Below are 19,096 nucleotides of genomic sequence, written 5' to 3' on the forward strand. Positions count from 1 at the left end.
ATCCGAGCACTTCCGAAAGATAAATCGTGGTCTCATTTCATTGGACAAGATCTCGTCCAATGAGCCACGGCCATCTGTGCAGGAATAGGGAATTATAAATGATCATATTACCTGTTTCCTTCAGCGTTTATAACCGACTTTCCGTGAAAAGCAACACACACAGTTTACCTGTACAGCGGTACGGTGAAAGCATGAGGGTCGCAGTGGCAATATTAGCAGTTTTTGCATCGGTATCTGTCACCATTGACGCTACTGTATACTTCAAGGAACAATTTCAGGATGGAGGTAAATGTGCCTTTTGCTTTTCTGATCATTCTTAAAATGTTTCTATATGATAGAAAATGGTTTGGGGATCAAGGGCCCATACCGTACCTCTTGTCTAGATCAATTTGATATTTTAATCAACCATCTATGTTCTTTATGTGTGGAATAGTCAATATCCAGGCTATGGACTCCATTATGTCATTTTTATTGTTGAAACAACTTTTCTGTAATGTGGAACATGAGCTGTACACCCTGTTCGTCAGGGCATCTTTAAAGGGAATGGATATCATAAAATATCATTATGGTCAGCCTTTTTACAGCGATCACTGTGTAGAAGACACACACCTTCTTTTATTTAGAAAAATACATTTTGTAATAGTATCAAAGGGAAACAAATTTGTGTTTTTCTTCTCAAAGTATATGATTCAGCAGTGCACTGATCTGATCATAAGAAGTTCTTTCACTTGGCTTCTTTGACAGCCTGCAGTATTTATTCAATCATGTGATCTTTATTTAACTAGTCAGTTAAAAACCAATTCTTATTTACAATGACGGCATACCCTGGCCAAACCCTCCCCTAACCCGGACGATGCTGGGCCAATTGTGCTCCACCCTATGGGACTCCCGATCACGGCCGGTTGTGGTACAACACGGGAACGAACCAGGGCCTGTAGTGACTCCTCTAGCACTGAGATACAGTGCCTTAGACCGCTGCGCCACTCGAGAGACTTCCCTAGATCTTGACTAATCAGATTGTAAATGTTGTTTTCAGATGCATGGAAGAGTCGGTGGCTTGTATCAGAGCACAAGTCAGACTATGGCGAGTGGAAACTGACTGCTGGGAAGTTTTATGGTGACGCTGAGGCCGATAAAGGTGAGCTGAATGGGAATATATTCTAGTTTGATCACGGCAAGATGTTTCAATATGGTGATTTTTCCAGATCCTTCACTAAGTCTGAGTTTGCATATGCCAAATGGTTGCAAATGGCTCCTTAGATTGTGGATTGTTCTAAATGTAAAATGTATTCTCTAGTCTCAACCCTAATCAAAATGTAATCCACATGACACACAGTACTGTATCATTATGCATCACTCACTTCCTATACCTGGGTGCAATTAAACCTACTGATGCTAATGTGTCTTACCTGTCTCGTAGGTCTCCAGACCAGCCAGGATGCCCGTTTCTATGCTCTCTCCAGCCGCTTTGAACCCTTCAGCAACGAGGGAAAGTCCCTGGTGGTCCAGTTCACTGTCAAACACGAGCAGAAGATTGACTGTGGGGGCGGATATGTCAAAATCTTCCCAGCAGACCTAGACCAGGCAGCTATGCACGGGGACTCGCAGTATTACATCATGTTTGGTGAGTGTGTGTGCAGAGCACCACTAGTTTTTCTGACTGAGGAGTGACTTTTAGTCAGAGATGAATCCCTCTCTGTTATTTTCGTGACCCTCGGTCATTTACATTTTAGTCATTTAGCAGAGACATTCATTCAGTGAGACATTTTTAGAAATGCCTGAATTTTACTGGTAGATTCTGTATTTTATTGACCTAGCAATCAATAGATTAAGTTCTTTACCCATCCATCCCACAGGGCCTGACATCTGTGGCTACAGCACCAAGAAGGTTCATGTCATCTTCAACTACAAAGGCAAGAACCACCTCATCAAGAAAGAAATCAAATGCAAGGTGTGCCATTTTAAATCCCTCAGCATTGCATTCCTTTACTGCATATTACCTGCCAGGCCTTACCTCTAACCTCTGCTGTTCTCCCCGTTGTCTTTTCAGGATGACGAGCTGACACATCTGTACACTCTGATCCTGAACCCGGACCAGACATACGAGGTGAAGATCAACAATGAGAAGGTGGAGTCAGGCACTCTGGAGGATGACTGGGACATTTTGCCCCCAAAGACTGTCAAGGACCCTGAGGCCAAGAAGCCAGAGGACTGGGACGACAGGGCCAAAATCGACGACCCTACCGACACCAAGCCAGAGGTGAGCGTCTTTGAATGAAGAGATTTGATCAAACATAAGCCAGCATGGATATAAGTCCTATCACAATCAGGTTTGAGAAATGTTATGCAAAGTCCACAGTAACATCTAAGGAGAGGTACTGCTACTGGGAATGACAAAGTAATGAAGAGGTGGGGTACTTTTTGTTTTCATTGGTGTCCAGGCAGTACTGTTTCGCTCTTCAGCCCAGTGCATCTAGTCAAAAAACACAGTTCCATCAATCCACTTTGTAAAATGGACAGATGATGCCAAAGTTTCCCCAAGGCTAGTTACTCTTACATAAAGGCCACAAAATGGAATCAGCACAGCCTATAATGAGTTGATAGGTATCACATTTGATTTTGCCACAGTATGGACCCATTGTGTTTAACAAATGGTCTTTCTCCCTGCATTTAACAGTAAATTTACATTTACGTCATTTAGCAGACGCTCTCATCCAGAGCGACTTACAAATTGGTGCATTCACCTTATGATATCCAGTGGATAAATGGACTAAGGCCAATGAGAATTACCTTTATTGGGTCCTGGTTTAGTTTCAGGAGTGATCTCTTTTGTCCAAAGCACATTGTTTAGTTCTGTCACTGACCAAGTTGTAACTAATATTGAACTTTCTCTCTAGGACTGGGAGAAGCCCGAGAACATCCCTGACCCTGATGCTAAGATCCCTGATGACTGGGATGTGGACATGGATGGCGAGTGGGAGCCTCCTATGATTCCCAACCCAGAGTACCAGGTACAGACTGAGTTTGTACCAGTTGCTGATAACACTTAAATATAACTTTCATGAATAAAGTTATAAATGCTTATTAAACTTGTTATGTTAATACGTTCTAGAATACTCATGTATGCATAGCATATACTTATAAATAACTTATTCATAAGAATTAAACTATCATAGTGTTTTCCTTCCATGATTTAAATCTGCATTATACAGCTAGTGCACCACAGGTAGTCTTATATCTGGCCTTATCTTTCCAGGGAGAGTGGAAGGCAAAGCAGATTGACAACCCTGAGTACAAAGGTGCCTGGGTGCACCCTGAGATCGATAACCCTGAGTACACAGCCGATGCCTCCATCTACAAGTTTGACAACATTGGAGTGTTGGGTCTGGACCTGTGGCAGGTATGTTAGACCTCAGACAATGAATGTGAATGTTGTTGGTGAAGGGTAATTATGGGCTTGATGTTAAAGTTGTTTGTCTCTTTTATAGGTGAAGTCTGGAACCATCTTTGACAACTTCCTGATCGGTGATGATATAAAAGAGGCTGAGGAGTTTGGAAACGAGACATGGGGAGCTACAAAGGTAGGATTTTTTTTTTTATTTCAGAATAAGTTTCTGTTTTTCATAAGTTAGTAAGAGTTCAGTTTGATATTCATTTTCAAATGGAAGACAGAAATACACCAGTCCCACAGTACTCTCTCTCAATGACCCATTTTCCTCCTTCGCAAAACAGGAACCAGAAAAGAAAATGAAGGATGCACAGGAGGAGGAGGAGAGGAAAGCGAGAGAAGAGGAGGAGAAGAGCAAGAAGGACACTGCTGATGATGAGGGGGATGAAGATGAGGATGAGCCAGAGGAGGAGGACGATGACAGCCCAACGGAAGAGGAGGAAGGGGAAGATCCCAAGAAGGACAAGGACGAGTTGTAAATGAAACCGGATAGAGAACGTGTCTGTCCTGCCCTATCTCCTCGCCGATGGAGTGACTGCTGTGCATCATCACATTGAGTAATACCCTATGGACTTGGCACTCATGTGGAAACCTATTTTTCAGGTGTAGGGGTGGGAAAGGGGCAGGCAATGTTTGCCTTTTTTAGAGGTTCACTTTTTTTTGAAAGAGTTTAGGGTTGAAGAACTGGGTTTAAGTTTTTAGTTTCTGTCAGTTTAATTTAAGATATTTTCCCCTTTGTTCAGAATGTGGTCTATCATGTCCATGTGTCCTACAGTTGCTCTAGGTGCTGCTGCCACCGGCTCCCTTGCTTTTATCATCAGCTACCATCAGTTCATCCCTTCAGTGTCAAAGAAAATGATTATTTCCCCATATTTGTCATCAGTCTTACCAGATGTTGTCTATGTTGGGAAACAAATCAGGGGCATATCAGTTGTCGTTTCTTTACTTTTTTTCTAAATGATTTATTTTTATACAGTTGTATGCAGTACTGTACTATACATTATTATTAACCTCTGTTTAATTTATTCCCACAATCATCCTCTGTATGTCCACCATGCCCATGCTCTGTGTTGTACGTGTTGGCCCACAGGCCTTGCTTTAGTTGTATGGCAGCTGCAGAGATGACTGTATGAGACTTAAGGATCTAAACTGTGACTCAGTCTTTTTTTTGTTTGTTTCTCAAAACATGCGACTGTCCCCATGGCACACCGTCTTTGAGTTTCAGTAAATAAATGAAGCTTTTTCTTTCAACAATACTGTAAGTATTTCTAGAGAAGTAGATAGATGGCTTCTGATTTTGTGATATGGGTTGGTCTTAGTATTTCTAAAATGGGGTTGAAGACCTACTGTAGACACTCTGTCAACAGTATCAAAGTGGATATCTCTAAATGTGTCTTGTGATGCTGATCTGGACATTTGCCTGAAGGCCGAGATACTACTAAGGCAAGTAGAGTTGACACAGTAGCAAAACCTTTAAATGAGTAGAGACACTCTTGACCATGCTTGAGTGTGTTTTCCCATCCTGAGGACACTGGCCTTTTCGCCTAAACTGTATTCTGGGACAATCCATACACGGATACTTAAATGCATGCAATTTTGACATTACTCAACATATATATATATAAAACTCTTTGTTTCCATTCTAAGTTTACAATTCCCTGACTGATACTTTAAAGAATGAATATTTCTCCGTCAGTCATGTTTTAAATGCTCTTTTAAATCCCCCAAAATAATTTACTAAGTCATTTTGTTTTAAGAGGTGGGACCAGAAGGTATTTGATATTGGGTAAACCATCACATGCACGTGCCATCGATGGGTGGAATTTAGATCCACGAGGTACAGTATACCCCCTAGCAGTATGTCTTGTCTCAGGCCGCAAGTAGATGGCGTCTGACTACACTACAACACAACCAATACAGCGAGATAGCTGAGTCACAGAACTAGGTAGGCTACTGTGGAAAAAGCAACAGTACAGAAACGGGTGTGAACACGGTTACAGAAGCACTTGGCAATTATCGGGAATCGTCTTGAAGATGTTGTCCATAACGTTGAAGACGCTTCAGCAGCAAACGTTTAACATCGAAATAGATCCAGAACTAACGGTGAGTAGTGGAAGTTAGTGACTCCGGTAAATACGCTTGAGGCCGGGGGAGAGGGGCTAGGAGCAACCAGGGCCTTGGCCAATGCGATCTAATCAGGAGAGGGGGGTGCTGTTTTAGATCATGTTTTCGTTGTTCATGTCACATTGTAACTGTTTGGTGTTGGTGTCAAATCGCGATTTTCGTTGCGCTTCAGAGATTACTTGGCTGTATGCTCATGAATGACGATGCAAGATTTCACGAGCCTGGTATAGGTACCTCGGAGGCGCACTCGTGTACCCCTAATTCTGGACTGTAGGAATCGGGTGGAGGGGGGCGTTCTGTACATTTGTTATGACAAAGGTGTGTATTTGTTTATACACTTTAGGCCTATATCGAATTTATGTTTTGTATAATTGAGGCTGTTAAATTACCCACCTCTAGCAATAACAGTAAATGAGTAGACTAATAATATTAGAATAATAATGATAGTAATGATGAATACAAATATGCATTTGATATCATCTACATTACAACTATTCATTTTCTCTATAGAAATAACGCCATACCCAATTAGCGGGCTATCGATTATTACAATTTATTTAAAAAAAAAGATAATTACACAATATTATGACAGTTGTTTTCAATACTTTTCTAGTGTCAGCACATAGTCTGCTTTGCATATTCATCTGCTCTATATACTTGGCTTAATTTACAGGCGATGTTTCCCCTTTAGAATGCAACTACCAGAATACCTCACCTAGCAGTAACCTCTAGGGTTCTTCTACCTTAAGAGTTGCGTTCTACTATAGCACTGCTGTCAATGAGAACGCTTTCCCTGTCAACTCACCTGGTAAAAAGGTGTAGCTACATACACCTGATTAGCAAGACCCTGATTTGTTTAATCGGGTGTGTTAGCAGTAGCACAGGTCTTGAACAAAAGCCTGCATACCCCGAGGATCCACGGGATCAGGATTGCTTTAGTGTAACCTTTAGATGTAAATAGTAGTACTGAAAGTGCCCACTAAAGGCCTTAAGTATGGCTGTGCACAAGCTATGGTATCTGTGTTATAAACTCTTTCTCTAGGCCTTTAGCGCTGATTGACTGACAGGTAGAATACATTACTGGCAACAACACTGTGGTTAGCAACTCTACAGCTCCGTTTTAAAACGGGAACGTTTATTACTGTATCATTAATGTGTGTAGTGCATGTCAACATTAAAAATACATTAATGGTCTATCACATAAGGGAATGTAGATCGATTGAAATGCATCTGTCAATGAATGTATCTGTATACTTCCTCGAAGCACTCACAACAAGGTGAAGTAATGACTGAACGTGAATGACAGTTTTTCACTCCAAATCCCATAATCCTCTGCTTTATGACTGAGATGAGACATATCATGTGTCACCATGTTAGGTTCAGTAGAGATGATCAGAATGTCCTGCCCATAGAGATACAACTAAATGGGCTCTATCTCTAGTCCTGTGTAACAGCGTGTCATTCTGTCATTCTGTTATTGGCAGGTAAAAGCCCTGAAGGAGAAGATTGAGGTTGAGAAAGGGAAGGTTGGCTATCCAGCTGCAGGGCAAAAGCTCATCTATGCAGGTAAGCGAGGCATCTTCTCTCTAACTGCGTTGTTGGAGTAATCTTGAATATGAATCCGACACATCTGGAATGTTGTAGCCTATATATTTAATTTAACAGGTTCTTTTTGTTGGGTTATTATAGGCAAAATCTTGAATGATGACATACCTTTAAAAGACTACAAAATTGATGAGAAAAACTTTGTGGTGGTCATGGTTACAAAGGTAAGATTTCAACACTGTTTGAATGAATTGTTTGGTAACCATTCATATGTGAGGATAATATGGAAATGATTCCTTTATAGTAAACCTTAATAAAGGACAAACAAGACAGCCATTAATGTGATAATAATACTGTCATTACAGCGTTAATGATAGTAAAAGCAGGAGTTTATCATTTGTATTATCTAAAGATGAGATAGTTGTTTGTAGTCACTGTGGTCATCTCTGGGCAGTCCTTTTTGTTGTCTCCCTACAGCCCAAACCTCCAGCTCCTCCACAGATTTCTCCTCAGGCAACCCCAGCCCCAGCCTCTAGCCCTGCTCCCGCCCCTGCACCTCCTGTTGTTTCTGGGCTGTCCCTGTCAGACATTACCTGTTCTACTTCTCCTGCCCCCATGGAGATCTCAACCCTCTCCCCTACACCCACACCCGCCCCTGCCTCAAACCCCACAAAATCAGTGGAGCCCTCCACACCCCCATCCCCTGCACCAGCCCCTGCTTCTATTCCCCCTGAAGCTCTGGGGGCCAGTGCAGCACCTGCCACAGCAGCATGCCCCGTCCCTGTCTCACCCTCAGAGGACAAGCCTCACGGGGAGCACCCCGAACTGCCCCTCACCACAGCGCCAGCCCTCTCCTCCTCTAGGTATTGACATATGATAACATATTTTGGATGGCTAGCATATTTTTTGTTAATAAATGTCTGTTTTAATCAATGCTTTTTTTTTAATAAATGGGATCTGTTTTAATCAATGCTTTTTCTCTCAACAGCCTTGTTGATGACTTAAGTCTCTTGGAAGAAGCAGCATCAATACTGGGTAATGAAGAGTCTAGTCTAATCTTTCACATCACAATATCGTTCTTCGTCTTCCCGTTGATTTATGACCCTGTATCTTATTCCCCTCTCTCGCTGCGAGCCAGTGACAGGACAAGCGTATGAGAATCTGGTGTCTGAAATCATGTCTATGGGATATGAAAGGGAGCAGGTTATTGCAGCGCTGCGAGCCAGTTACAACAACCCAGACAGAGCCGTGGAGTACCTGCTAATGGTGAATTTCTCTCCTATCAGTGATTTCATGGTAAATTAGTGTATTATTACCTGGAAGCAGTGGAGACAATTCCAACGTTACATCACATTCTTTTCCATCTGAAAACTCAGTGCCAGACTCTACTGACAATCTGACAGCAGTATGCACACATAATACAAAAGGATTTTCAGTCCCAAAGCTGTACACAGTTCACGGTGTGTTTATCCATCTATGTCCATTACAATGAGAAGCTCTTTGATCACTTGCAAAAGAGCAATCAATATAAATGCACTTCATTAGTATTATTTCATTTTCCTGAGGGATCATAAATTCTTCTCTCCACATCCTCCAGGGGATTCCGTCCGAGGCTGACCTTCCGCCAGTGGAAGCGCTCCAACCCACAGCTCCGGCCAACCTCAATCCCACTGCCCCAGTTCCTGCCCCAGCCTCTGCTCCAGCCACAGATATAGCCCAGCCCCCACAAGCAGCCACCAGTGAGACCCCCCCCCCTCTTCTGTTGTTCTTTTACCAGGCCTATGTCGCTCTCATACCAACCAATCATTTCTCTGGACACACACTGCCAGGCCCGGTCCTGGCTGTTCTGCCGCCTTAGGCGATACAAAAAAGTTGACGCCCTCCTTTCCCCGCAAAACTAGAATAGTGTAGCCTACGGTGTCGTACCGTTTGTAAATCAGGCAGTTGCATTTACTTTATTTAGCCTAGTCCTGATTCCTAATCAAGGCTTAATTAAAACCAATCATTTTGTCTATTTAAGATCTGCATATCATCTACCCAAATTTATCAGGAGTTATTTTGCACCTATTTGCAATCAGAATCAATGTGTTTACACAGCGGGAAACTCAGAAGTGTTTTCTTCGCTATGATCAGACGAATAGGCCTACAATTGAAATGACTGATTCGTTACAATTTAGCCCACGGAGTGAAACTCTCGGACAGCAGTCGTGAATAGCTTCATTTTATTCCATATTGTCCATTTTATTTTAACCTGCTCTGTTTTTAGGATGTGGTGTTTGTTAACCTTTTAGTGCAGTGGGCTAAATCAGGGTCACACACAGTGTTTCTCGGTAGTCTTAAACAAATCTACTTTGAAACTAAAGTATACACCTCACACACATGGTTATGGCCTTAAAAAAAGAAGACACCTGTACCATGTCAGATATAGAGTTGAAATGTATTACATTTGAGTTCGCATCCCAATATTAGACTTCATATAAATCACAGAAGACTGAAATATAACAAAACTTTTGTCGTAAAAAACAAGAATTATTTATTAATTATAAAATTATGAAAAATATGAATAATATTCCACCCATGAGACCAAAGAGGGCGCTTTTGGTCATTGACTGCAGGAAAGGGCTACCATGCAAAGTAATGTTCAAATCAAAACACGTTTTTTATTTGATAGGGCACCATTTAGACTATTTGATCAGAGATGTGCATGATGTAAAAAATAAAAGGTCTGTCCCATAACATTTTCATAAATATGGTCTCCAGTTTGTAGGCTACAAGTAAGCATTTCACTGTTCGTCTAGTCTAGTGACTCCTGTGCTGGGCCGGGTGCAGTGCACGCTGACACAGTCGCCAGGTGTACGGTGTTTCCTCCGACACATCGGTGCGGCTGGCTTCTGGGTTAAGTGGACATTGTGTCAAGAAGCAGGCCGGCTTGGTTGGGTTGTGTTTCGGAGGACGCACGGCTTTCGACCTTTGCCTCTCCCGAGTCCGTACGGGAGTTGTAGCGATGGGACAAGACTATAACTACCAACTGGATACCACGAAATTGGGGAGAAAAAGGGGGAGACATTTTTTTTATGTTTACTAATTAATTACAAATGAAAAGTTGAAATGGCTTGAGTCAATAAGTAGTCATCCCCTTCGTTATGGCAAGCCTAAATAAGCTCAGGAGTAAAAATGTGCTTAACAAGTCACATAATAAGTTGGATGGATTCACTCTGTGTGCAATAATAGTGTTTAACATGATTTTTGAATGACTACTTCATCTTTGTAGCCCACACATTATCTTTAAGGTCTCTCAATCGAATTTCAAACACTGATTCAACCACAAAGACCAGGGAAGTTTTCCAATGCCTTGCAAAGAAGGGCACCTTTAGGTAGATGGGTAAAAATGATGATCAATGATCAACAACAAATTTGACAGAGCTTGAAGAATTTTGAAAATAATAATGGGCAAATGTTTCACAATCTAGGTGTGGAAAGCGCTTAGAGACTTACCTAGAAAAACTCACAGTTGTAATCGCTGCCAAAGGTAATTCTACACTTATTGACTCAGGGGTGTGAATACTTATGTAAAGTCTCTATTTTCTATTTCATTTTCGATGCATTTGCAAAAATGTCAAAAAATATGTTTTTACTTTGTCATTATGGGGTATTAGGCATAGATGGGTAGAACAAAAAGTACTCCATTTTGAATTCAGGCTATAACGCAATTTTGGGGGAAATAAGTCAAGGGGTATGAATACTTTCTGAAGGCACCATATATACGTTTTCATCGTTTTTAGGCAGAATTATGTCTGGTGTTATGTGTTGTTGGAGGTGTGTCTTGGTCAGTTTAGTTTGGAAAATGCAGCACTCGTCAATCTGCCACCCTAGGTGGCCGCCTAATCCTTCCTAATGGGCAGGCCAGCCCCTGCTGTCAGCTCAGTACTCTGTTTCATAGAAGTTTTTGAACTTTGTGCCCATTCTTGTTTTGCAACAGGCGCAGTGTCTTCAACCCAGCAGCTCCCCTCGTCTGGTGGGCTGACTGGTGTGCTTTCTGGTGGGCTAACTGGTGGGCTAACTGGTGGGCTTACTGGTGGCGGTACTGGGGGTGGGAACCCTCTCGAGTTCCTGAGGAACCAGCCACAATTCCAGCAGATGAGACAGATCATCCAGAAAAACCCAGCTCTTCTTCCTGCCCTGCTCCAGCAGCTGGGCAGAGATAACCCCCAGTTGCTGCAGGTTAGTGGGGAGACCGGACATCCCAGTGTCTGCATACTGTCTCTCTCCATCCACGTAGCCATGCTTATCAGCTTGGCTTTCCAGACACAAGCTGGACTGATGGAAGGCTGGGGATATTCTGTCGTTTAGATTCTGTTTTGTTTTAGCCTACTAAAAAGGAAATCCTATTTGTATTCGTAAGGGTTAGTAGGGAGACGTTCTTTCTTTGCAGCAAATTACCCAGCACCAGGAGAGGTTTGTGCAGATGCTGAACGAGCCTCAAGGAGGAGAGATGGTAGAGGAGGGAGCTGAGGCCCAGGGGGCGCCACAGACTAACTACATCCAGGTCACCCCACAAGAGAAGGAGGCCATCGAGAGGGTAGGATTATTTATGGTTACTAATTATGATTTAACTCATTAAATATTACGTTATCTATTGGTAAGCTCCCTGTGTGTTATTGGTTATGTGTTTCTGAGCTGACTGTTGCCAATGTGTTTTCATTACAGTTAAAAGCCTTGGGATTTCCAGAGGGACTTGTCATTCAAGCATATTTTGCATGTGAGAAGAACGAGAATCTAGCTGCCAATTTTCTGCTCCAACAAACATTTGATGACGAGTGAACGTGCCTGCGTTGGCATGAAGGGGAAGAATGGAGGGCTAGAGAATGAGTAATAGTGCTCCAGAATGTGCTTTTGAAGGAAGGAGTGGAAAAGGTTACCCAAAGTGACTGGTCTTCCAGGATGCTTTTCATTGGACAAAGACGTGATGTGTTGTTACTGTGAGCTAGGCCTTCTCCATTCTGAGTGTTAGATCTCCGTGGGCTCTCTCTCTCTCTCTCTCTCTCTCTCTCACTGCTGCTATTACTGCTCCTTGTGCCGTGTCCATCTATAGAGTTACAGTGGCAGCTTGCCCTCACCATATATTGCTTTTCAATCCCTCGCAAATAAAACCCCAAACATACATTAGCTGGTTGATTCATATTTGTTATGTGAGCCTCATCTCCTGGGAAAATATAATTGAGTGTCCTGTGATAAAATGACATAACCAGCAAAATGGCCATGGAACTCAAGTGTGTTGTTTGTTTTATAGGCCGAGGCTGCGAATCCGACATTTCTCGACCCTCCTTTCTGACAACTAAAGGTCCCGAAGCTTCTGCGCATGTGTGGGATTCTTTACTCTACTCACAGTCAGCTCTTCTAATACAGAACCCCCCTTCACATTTCTCACTGTCAATTGTGAATTCTTAAAATTTTACCGCTGAAATGCCCATGCAGCATCTGCATACCAACCTTGTGATCTCAATCAGTTTCATGGGGATATGCATTTAGATCTTCTTATACAGTGTTGTTTAGAAATATGTACAGTGTTGTTTAGAAATAGCTTACAGTGTTGTTTAGAAATATGTACAGTGTTGTTTAGAAATAGCTTACAGTGTTGTTTAGAAATATTTACAGTGTTGTTTAGAAATATGTACAGTGTTGTTTAGAAATATTTACAGTGTTGTTTAGAAATATTTACAGTGTTGTTTAGAAATATGTACAGTGTTTTTTAGAAATATTTACAGTGTTGTTTAGAAATATGTACAGTGTTTTTTAGAAATAGCTTACAGTGTTGTTTAGAAATATGTACAGTGTTGTTTAGAAATATGTACAGTGTTGTTTAGAAATAGCTTACAGTGTTGTTTAGAAATATGTACAGTGTTGTTTAGAAATAGCTTACAGTGTTGTTTAGAAATATTTACAGTGTTGTTTAGAAATAGCTTACAGTGTTGTTTAGAAATATGTACAGTGATTGAATTTTAGAGCAGATGGTGCTTAGTTTCAATCAAAGCAAATATTATGCCTAGTGGCGCACACTTGTGATTTGGCCACATGAGAGAAAAATCCAACCCTTCCCACAATCATCTTAAAATCTCATACGAAATTAGGTTTGTGTTTTTTGTCTTACAGTAACGTTATACTATGCTATTATATTCGGTTCTGTTATGTAGAATACTGTCATTATGTGATGTTGCAGACATTGATTCAGCTTTGATCTAACTTTATTAATAAAGCCCCGTTCACCAGAGCAGAGAGTAGCCTGTTCTCTATGAGTAGAGCAGAGACTGTACGTAAAGTAGAGAATTCCGCACACATGCAAACGCTTCGGGACCTTTAGCTGTTGGGAAGAGGGGTCCAGAATCCGCAGCCACTCCGTTGTTTTATTATTTGTCTCCACAAAGCTTCTTATTTCTCTCAGCTGATCATTACTGTCCAACTTTTCCAATATGTTTGTCTTCTTCAGACAAATGGAACTGGGATATTTTGCCAATGAAGTGTCATATTAATGTTGGAGAGTTGCTTTGTCACTTTATTTGACTGTTACAAAGGGAACATTTCTTTGTAAAAGAAAGATGTTCTGTGATTGATTTGTCATCATATTGAAATGTTATAACACTGTAAAATGAGACATGGTAGGTAATACTGGATTTGGTTCCAGATGTGCCCCGGTGTACTTTCACTGTAAGGTACCAAATGATTTTACAAAAGGAAGTTTTAGCCACATAGTTGTTATTTTTTTCGATATCATTGCGCAACAGTTGAAGGCTAGTTGAAGCTGAAAGTCAATTGAGCCATGTCCCTAATATTATTTTATAATAACTTTAAGCATATAACAGGATTCTGTTCTCTCTGGACACTTTTTTGTGTGTGTTTTGATTGCCCCTGATCCTTAATGTATTATATCAAAAGAAATCATGCTGCAAGTTTTTTATCCATGTAATTACTCTTTCACGCCTCGTGGTTTGTCTCGTTTTGTTGAAGAGTAATTGTTTGTTTGTGCAAAGTCATGTACAGCTTTCAAAGGTCTATTGTTAGTCAATATGTCATTTGTTTTTACGTAGATGAGTTTTTATTTTTCTCTTGTGTGTAGATGGGAAAGATTGACCCAGCAGAGTATCTGACTGTACATGGAGTTGATTTCTGCTTTTGAAAAATGAGGCACTTTAATGTGAAGACTGTTGCTCTGAGATATGTAAGGTTGGTTAATTGCATGAGTTTATAACAGAGGCTCTAGCTGAGCTATGGCATGCTGTGGAACCACAGGAGTGATGATTTCAGCATCTAACTTTTAGGTTTTTTTTGTTTTGTTTTCTTTGAAACTACAATAAAGCAAAAGGGTTTTAGCCTTAAATGCACCACTTGAAGGTTTATTTAAGGTTATTATTTCAGCGTTATGTCAAATAAATAGCTTTTACAGAGCTTTAAAATGGTGTCATTGACTACAAAAGGCCTTGTATCTGGAAACAATATGACAATTTCCACACATTGAATGAGACTGTCATGTCAGTGAACTCACGTCATTCATCAGGGCCTTGCACGTCGCAAGCGTGTCCACTAGGAGGTGGTGTTGTCTAGGAGCTGCAGGGTGCTCTGTGTGCGTTCCCGCAGCAACAGGGAAGATGGCTGCACACACATCTCTCACCCAGGTAATGTAACAGGAATTAGGTAAATAGGCGGAGGACATTCAGTCAAGCTGTTGTGCATGCCGATGAACGAGCTGCAGTTTTTTAGTGGTGTGCTTTTAATCTAATGTGAAAGAAAGAAGGGGGTGTTTAGCTAGCTTGCTACTAGTATTAGCTGGATGGGACAAGGCCTTATCAGTAACGATAAGCTTGCAGATAGTACCGTAGACTAGCCAGCTGGCTAGTGGGCTAGCTACGGTTAGCTTGCTTGCAAAAATGAACAAGTTAGCTAGCTAGCTAATGATCGTTAGATGAAATATAATTCTAGGAATTTTTTATTAACATTTACATTTTGACACAAGACAAAGGCGCAAGAGTTATGCAACCAGGAAAGACCAACGTATTGTAACGTTAGTGCTTAACAATACTAGCTAGCTAAACGGTCTGACTACTACAGCATCAGTGTAATAACACAGTCACACGAACAGTTCATGTAATACCATTGTAGCTATATAAGAATGTACTAAAAGGCGATAGGTGTGTAACGTTAGTTAGTGAGTAGTGAAACCAAATGGCTAGGGTATAACGTGGTTATGTGAAGATGGATGATGATTGATCAGGTTGTGTGCTCACGGTGCTGGCTACATTGGCTGTTTTTTTGCTTCAGTAAGATGCCGCAATGTATTGTCCTAACTTGTAGATAGTTTTTCAAAACACAAGCTATGTGTTGTTTCAGCCAATTTTGGGAATCACAACCTCAGAGTTTGCATCAGGAGTCACAGAGGACCAATTTTGGTTCAATCACATTAGCTACATGATGCTTCTTTCTAGTTTTTCATTGAATTCAACCCTGACAAAGATAGGCTTTTTGCCATCTTACAAGTTACGTTATGCTTTAAAGAGCTCCTCAAAAGGTACTCAAAAGATTTAAAGCCTATTAGATGACATTAATATTTGATGACATGGGACAGGAAATCCCTCTCTGGCTTTTGGTTGTGATAAACCCTTAAGTGGATTTTTAAAGGGGAAGTCCAGATGTCAGTGGTAGGTTTGGTGGGGTGTATCACGCTATTTGACTTAAGACAATGGTTTCCAGCAGCTATTTGAAATGATATGACTAATCTGAAAAACCTTTCCCAATCAGCTGTCAAGTGGGAACCCTGTGTACGAGAACTTTTATAGACAGGTAAAACACATTTTATAGTTTGCTTATTACATAGGCTAGTCATATCAACATAGATTGAGGAGAATTCAACTTCTTTATTTTTCAGTGGCCGCATTAGACAACACTAAACACATTCAACAGTATAGTGGAGGTGTAGATAGAAACATGTTGACAGTTTGGTTTGCTGTGTGGTTTTTGCAAGGTGGACCCAGGAAACACAGGGAGAGTAGGGCCCACGGAAGCTGCGTTGTTCCTGAAGAAATCGGGTCTTCCTGATGTCACTTTGGGAAAGGTGGGTACTGTGTAGTGTTGCTGCCCACTGAAAGCTTTGGGCAGCGGCATACCCAAAGGAACAGTCCTTGACACTTTAGACTGATAAACTGCTCTGAAAGCAGCAGACCAGCAGGAAATCATGTTTATTAGAGTGTCTATGTCATCGAGGAGTAATACGACCATCTACTTACATGCATGCATGCTTCAGTACCCCCAGAGGAATATTACTGGAAAAGATAACCACATCTTACGTCATTGCCTGGTCTGATCAGATCAATGTCTTTTATATATCAGAACCTTTAGGGAGTGCACTTGTTTCAGCACCATTTGTACCCAGATTTTGTATTGTTACCTTTTGTTTGTCATACTAGCTCTGCTTTGATCCACATTTATGCAGCCTGTCTCAGCTGGTTAACTGGGACTTTTATGCAGATTGCTTGTTATTTATTTTGTTCACATTCCCTAATGATTATTGCACGTTGAGACGTTACTTGGATGTTTTCTAAGTTAGGCCTAATCCTCTTGTTTGTGTTTGTCTCCCCTCAGATCTGGGATTTGGCAGACCCAGATGGGAAAGGGTTCTTGGACAAACAGGTAGAAAATTAATCATTTCCTCCATGTGTGCGATGCCTTTGATACTGGGACCCTTGATGGGAATTGAGCTGCTATTTGTACACCCATAAACAATGCCGTTGTCCCATCTTCTCTTATAGGGGTTCTATGTAGCTCTGCGGTTGGTGGCCTGTGCACAGAGCGGACAAGACGTCAGCCTCTCGAGTTTGAACCTCACTATCTCTCCCCCCAAATTTGTGAGTACAATCCTAACTACACACAGGTTTCATGATAGTTTTGTGATGAGGGAATTTATGCTTGGAACACAAGTATTTAGCTACACCCTCAATAACATCTGCTAAACATGTGTAGGCGACCAATAGCATTTGATTTGATTTGATGTGTTTGGTTGGGAGATTGTGAAGTAAGTGTTAAAGTTGAAGGTTGTTTTTTGGTTGTTGTGGTACAGAAGGACACTAGCAGCCCATCTCTCAGCACATCATCCATCTCTAGTGAACCCCACTGGGCTGTGAGGGTGAGTCATGTAGAAATCACCCTGGACCATGTGTTTGTTTGATGAGAGCATACTAACATTTTTGTATATTAGACATTTTTTATTTTATTGTGCGAAAACACAGAACAGAATTCTGAGAATCATGAGTTTACCTTTGCTTATCAATGGCTTATTGTTATTTTGGTTCATTTCCTATTCTAGCCTGAAGAAAAGGGTAAATTCGACGGCATATTTGAAAGCCTTGCACCAGTCAGTGGACTCCTCTCTGGTGACAAAGTAAAACCAGTTCTAACCAACTCAAAACTACCTCTGGACGTGTTAGGAAAGGTTTGGGATCTCAGTGACATTGATAAAGATGGACATCTGGATCGAGATGAATTTGCGGTGGTAAGGTTTACTCCAGTAAATTGTGGAATGAATAGATCTGAATAAACAAGTGTTTCACAGCTCATATTTGCCTGTGTATGAGATAGTAACATCTCTTATCACTAGTAATGAGTGTAACTTCCATCCTCATCTTTTCCTTCTGTTCTCCAGGCCATGCACCTGGTCTACCGGGCCCTGGAGAAGGAACCGGTCCCCTCTGTTCTCCCCTCCTCTCTCATCCCTCCAAACAAGAGAAAGAAGTCATTGGTGGGCTCCCTTCCTGGCATGGTGCCCATGTTGCCCGCCAGCCCCCCGCCCCCCAAGGACAGTCTGCGCTCCACCCCTTCCCACGGTAGCATGAACTCCCTCAACAGCGCCGGCAGTCTCTCCCCCAAACATTCTCTAAAATCTGCACAGGTGAACACACACATACGTTGAGCAAGCTATCTTGATTGGCAACAAAGCAATCTCTTAACTTTTTAGTGTGTAATGTGTTTTAACATGTGTCACGTCAGCACTCAGTGAACTGGGTGGTCCCGGTGACAGACAGAGGGCGCTATGACGACATCTTCCTGAAGACAGACTTGGATGTAGATGGCTTTGTCAGCGGCATGGAAGTCAAGGACATCTTCATGCACTCAGGGCTGCCCCAGAACCTACTGGCACACATATGGTAGGAGAGACTGACTGATGCCACCTGATTACCTGACTGAAGTTGACTGTATTACTCACGTTGTTATTGTTGTGTGTCCAGGGCCCTGGCAGACACCAGGCAGATGGGGAAGCTGACGCGAGAGCAGTTTGCTCTGGCCATGCACTTCATCCAGCAGAAAGTCAGCAAAGGCATGGACCCTCCTCAGGCCCTGACCCCTGAAATGGTCCCCCCTTCGGAGAGGGGCACTCCCGTGCCAGTGTGTACCACTCCCTCCCATGTACGCATGCACGCACCACACACATGCATAAGACCACAAACACACACACACACACACAGAGCTTTTATGTGAATTTTCAAGGACTTTTTGGGGAGTAAACATTTGTTCCCATTCAAAATCCTATTTTCCCTAACCCTTAACCTAATCAAAACCCCCAAACCTCTGACACTAACCTTAACCCTAAACCTAACCATTAAGCCTAACCTAACATTTGAACAAATTCAGGACTTGGATTATTCTTGTTTTTCTACCTTGTCGAGACATTTTGGTCCTGATAATGTAGGAAAACACACACACACACACACACACTTTCTATTTTCGTGTGGAGACACAGTTAAAGTGCTTGTATTTCCACTTTGTGACAAAGGTTATTAGGTTTACCTGTTCAATTGTTGGGAGCATATATAGAGTACAACTTCCTTTCTGTTCATACACTTTGAGACAAATGACAGTTTAGGGAGGTCTAATGGCGTGTTAATGTCTGGGATTGACACTCAGTGTGTCTCATGGCTAGGAATCATTCTTGTGTTCAGT

At 41.7% G+C, this 19,096-nt stretch overlaps 3 protein-coding genes across 14 annotated transcripts in view; all 3 read left to right on the plus strand.

The window, feature by feature from the left end:
• The first annotated feature begins 17 nt into the window (after nucleotides 1-17).
• On the plus strand, nucleotides 18-4,699 carry LOC106613685 (calreticulin). The gene is made up of 9 exons (XM_014216212.2): nucleotides 18-285; nucleotides 1,037-1,138; nucleotides 1,421-1,624; nucleotides 1,857-1,951; nucleotides 2,051-2,260; nucleotides 2,898-3,011; nucleotides 3,257-3,400; nucleotides 3,489-3,581; nucleotides 3,733-4,699. Exons 1-9 carry the CDS (start codon nucleotides 99-101, stop codon nucleotides 3,925-3,927), a joined length of 1,344 nt encoding a protein of 447 aa, XP_014071687.2. The 5' UTR covers nucleotides 18-98; the 3' UTR covers nucleotides 3,928-4,699.
• A 553-nt stretch (nucleotides 4,700-5,252) lies between these two features.
• Nucleotides 5,253-14,557, plus strand: LOC106613684 (UV excision repair protein RAD23 homolog B). Its single transcript, XM_014216211.2, has 10 exons — nucleotides 5,253-5,551; nucleotides 7,057-7,138; nucleotides 7,262-7,341; nucleotides 7,595-7,980; nucleotides 8,106-8,152; nucleotides 8,256-8,383; nucleotides 8,715-8,856; nucleotides 11,097-11,338; nucleotides 11,550-11,696; nucleotides 11,825-14,557. Exons 1-10 carry the CDS (start codon nucleotides 5,483-5,485, stop codon nucleotides 11,936-11,938), a joined length of 1,437 nt encoding a protein of 478 aa, XP_014071686.1. The 5' UTR covers nucleotides 5,253-5,482; the 3' UTR covers nucleotides 11,939-14,557.
• Nucleotides 14,558-14,705: 148 nt separating this feature from the next.
• The window catches only part of LOC106613682 (epidermal growth factor receptor substrate 15-like 1), a 35,386-nt gene continuing 30,995 nt past the window's right edge, over nucleotides 14,706-19,096 (plus strand). For 9 of the 12 annotated variants that reach the window (XM_014216204.2, XM_014216199.2, XM_014216202.2 and 6 more), the window contains exons 1-10: nucleotides 14,706-14,784; nucleotides 15,905-15,946; nucleotides 16,128-16,217; nucleotides 16,745-16,792; nucleotides 16,912-17,007; nucleotides 17,220-17,285; nucleotides 17,466-17,651; nucleotides 17,802-18,047; nucleotides 18,146-18,303; nucleotides 18,385-18,562. In XM_014216204.2, the coding sequence (XP_014071679.1) occupies nucleotides 14,758-14,784; nucleotides 15,905-15,946; nucleotides 16,128-16,217; nucleotides 16,745-16,792; nucleotides 16,912-17,007; nucleotides 17,220-17,285; nucleotides 17,466-17,651; nucleotides 17,802-18,047; nucleotides 18,146-18,303; nucleotides 18,385-18,562 (1,137 nt within the window). In that variant the 5' untranslated portion in view covers nucleotides 14,706-14,757. The remainder of the gene's footprint in view (nucleotides 14,785-15,904; nucleotides 15,947-16,127; nucleotides 16,218-16,744; nucleotides 16,793-16,911; nucleotides 17,008-17,219; nucleotides 17,286-17,465; nucleotides 17,652-17,801; nucleotides 18,048-18,145; nucleotides 18,304-18,384; nucleotides 18,563-19,096) is intronic. The other 3 variants (XM_014216201.2, XM_045687451.1, XM_014216205.2) reach the window with 2 other exon arrangements.

Source organism: Salmo salar, chromosome ssa10, assembly GCF_905237065.1.
Source record: "Salmo salar chromosome ssa10, Ssal_v3.1, whole genome shotgun sequence".
NCBI lineage: Eukaryota > Metazoa > Chordata > Actinopteri > Salmoniformes > Salmonidae > Salmo > Salmo salar.

Excerpts from the sequence above, each read along its gene's own strand:
- LOC106613684 (XM_014216211.2), top strand. The coding sequence starts at position 5,483 with ATGTTGTCCATAACGTTGAAGACGCTTCAGCAGCAAACGTTTAACATC. Across the intron at positions 8,384-8,714 it reads CCGTGGAGTACCTGCTAATG|GGGATTCCGTCCGAGGCTGA; the intron begins GTGAATTTCTCT and ends CACATCCTCCAG. Across the intron at positions 11,697-11,824 it reads AGAAGGAGGCCATCGAGAGG|TTAAAAGCCTTGGGATTTCC; the intron begins GTAGGATTATTT and ends TTTTCATTACAG.
- LOC106613685 (XM_014216212.2), top strand. The coding sequence starts at position 99 with ATGATCATATTACCTGTTTCCTTCAGCGTTTATAACCGACTTTCCGTG. Across the intron at positions 2,261-2,897 it reads CTACCGACACCAAGCCAGAG|GACTGGGAGAAGCCCGAGAA; the intron begins GTGAGCGTCTTT and ends CTTTCTCTCTAG. Across the intron at positions 3,582-3,732 it reads AGACATGGGGAGCTACAAAG|GAACCAGAAAAGAAAATGAA; the intron begins GTAGGATTTTTT and ends TTCGCAAAACAG.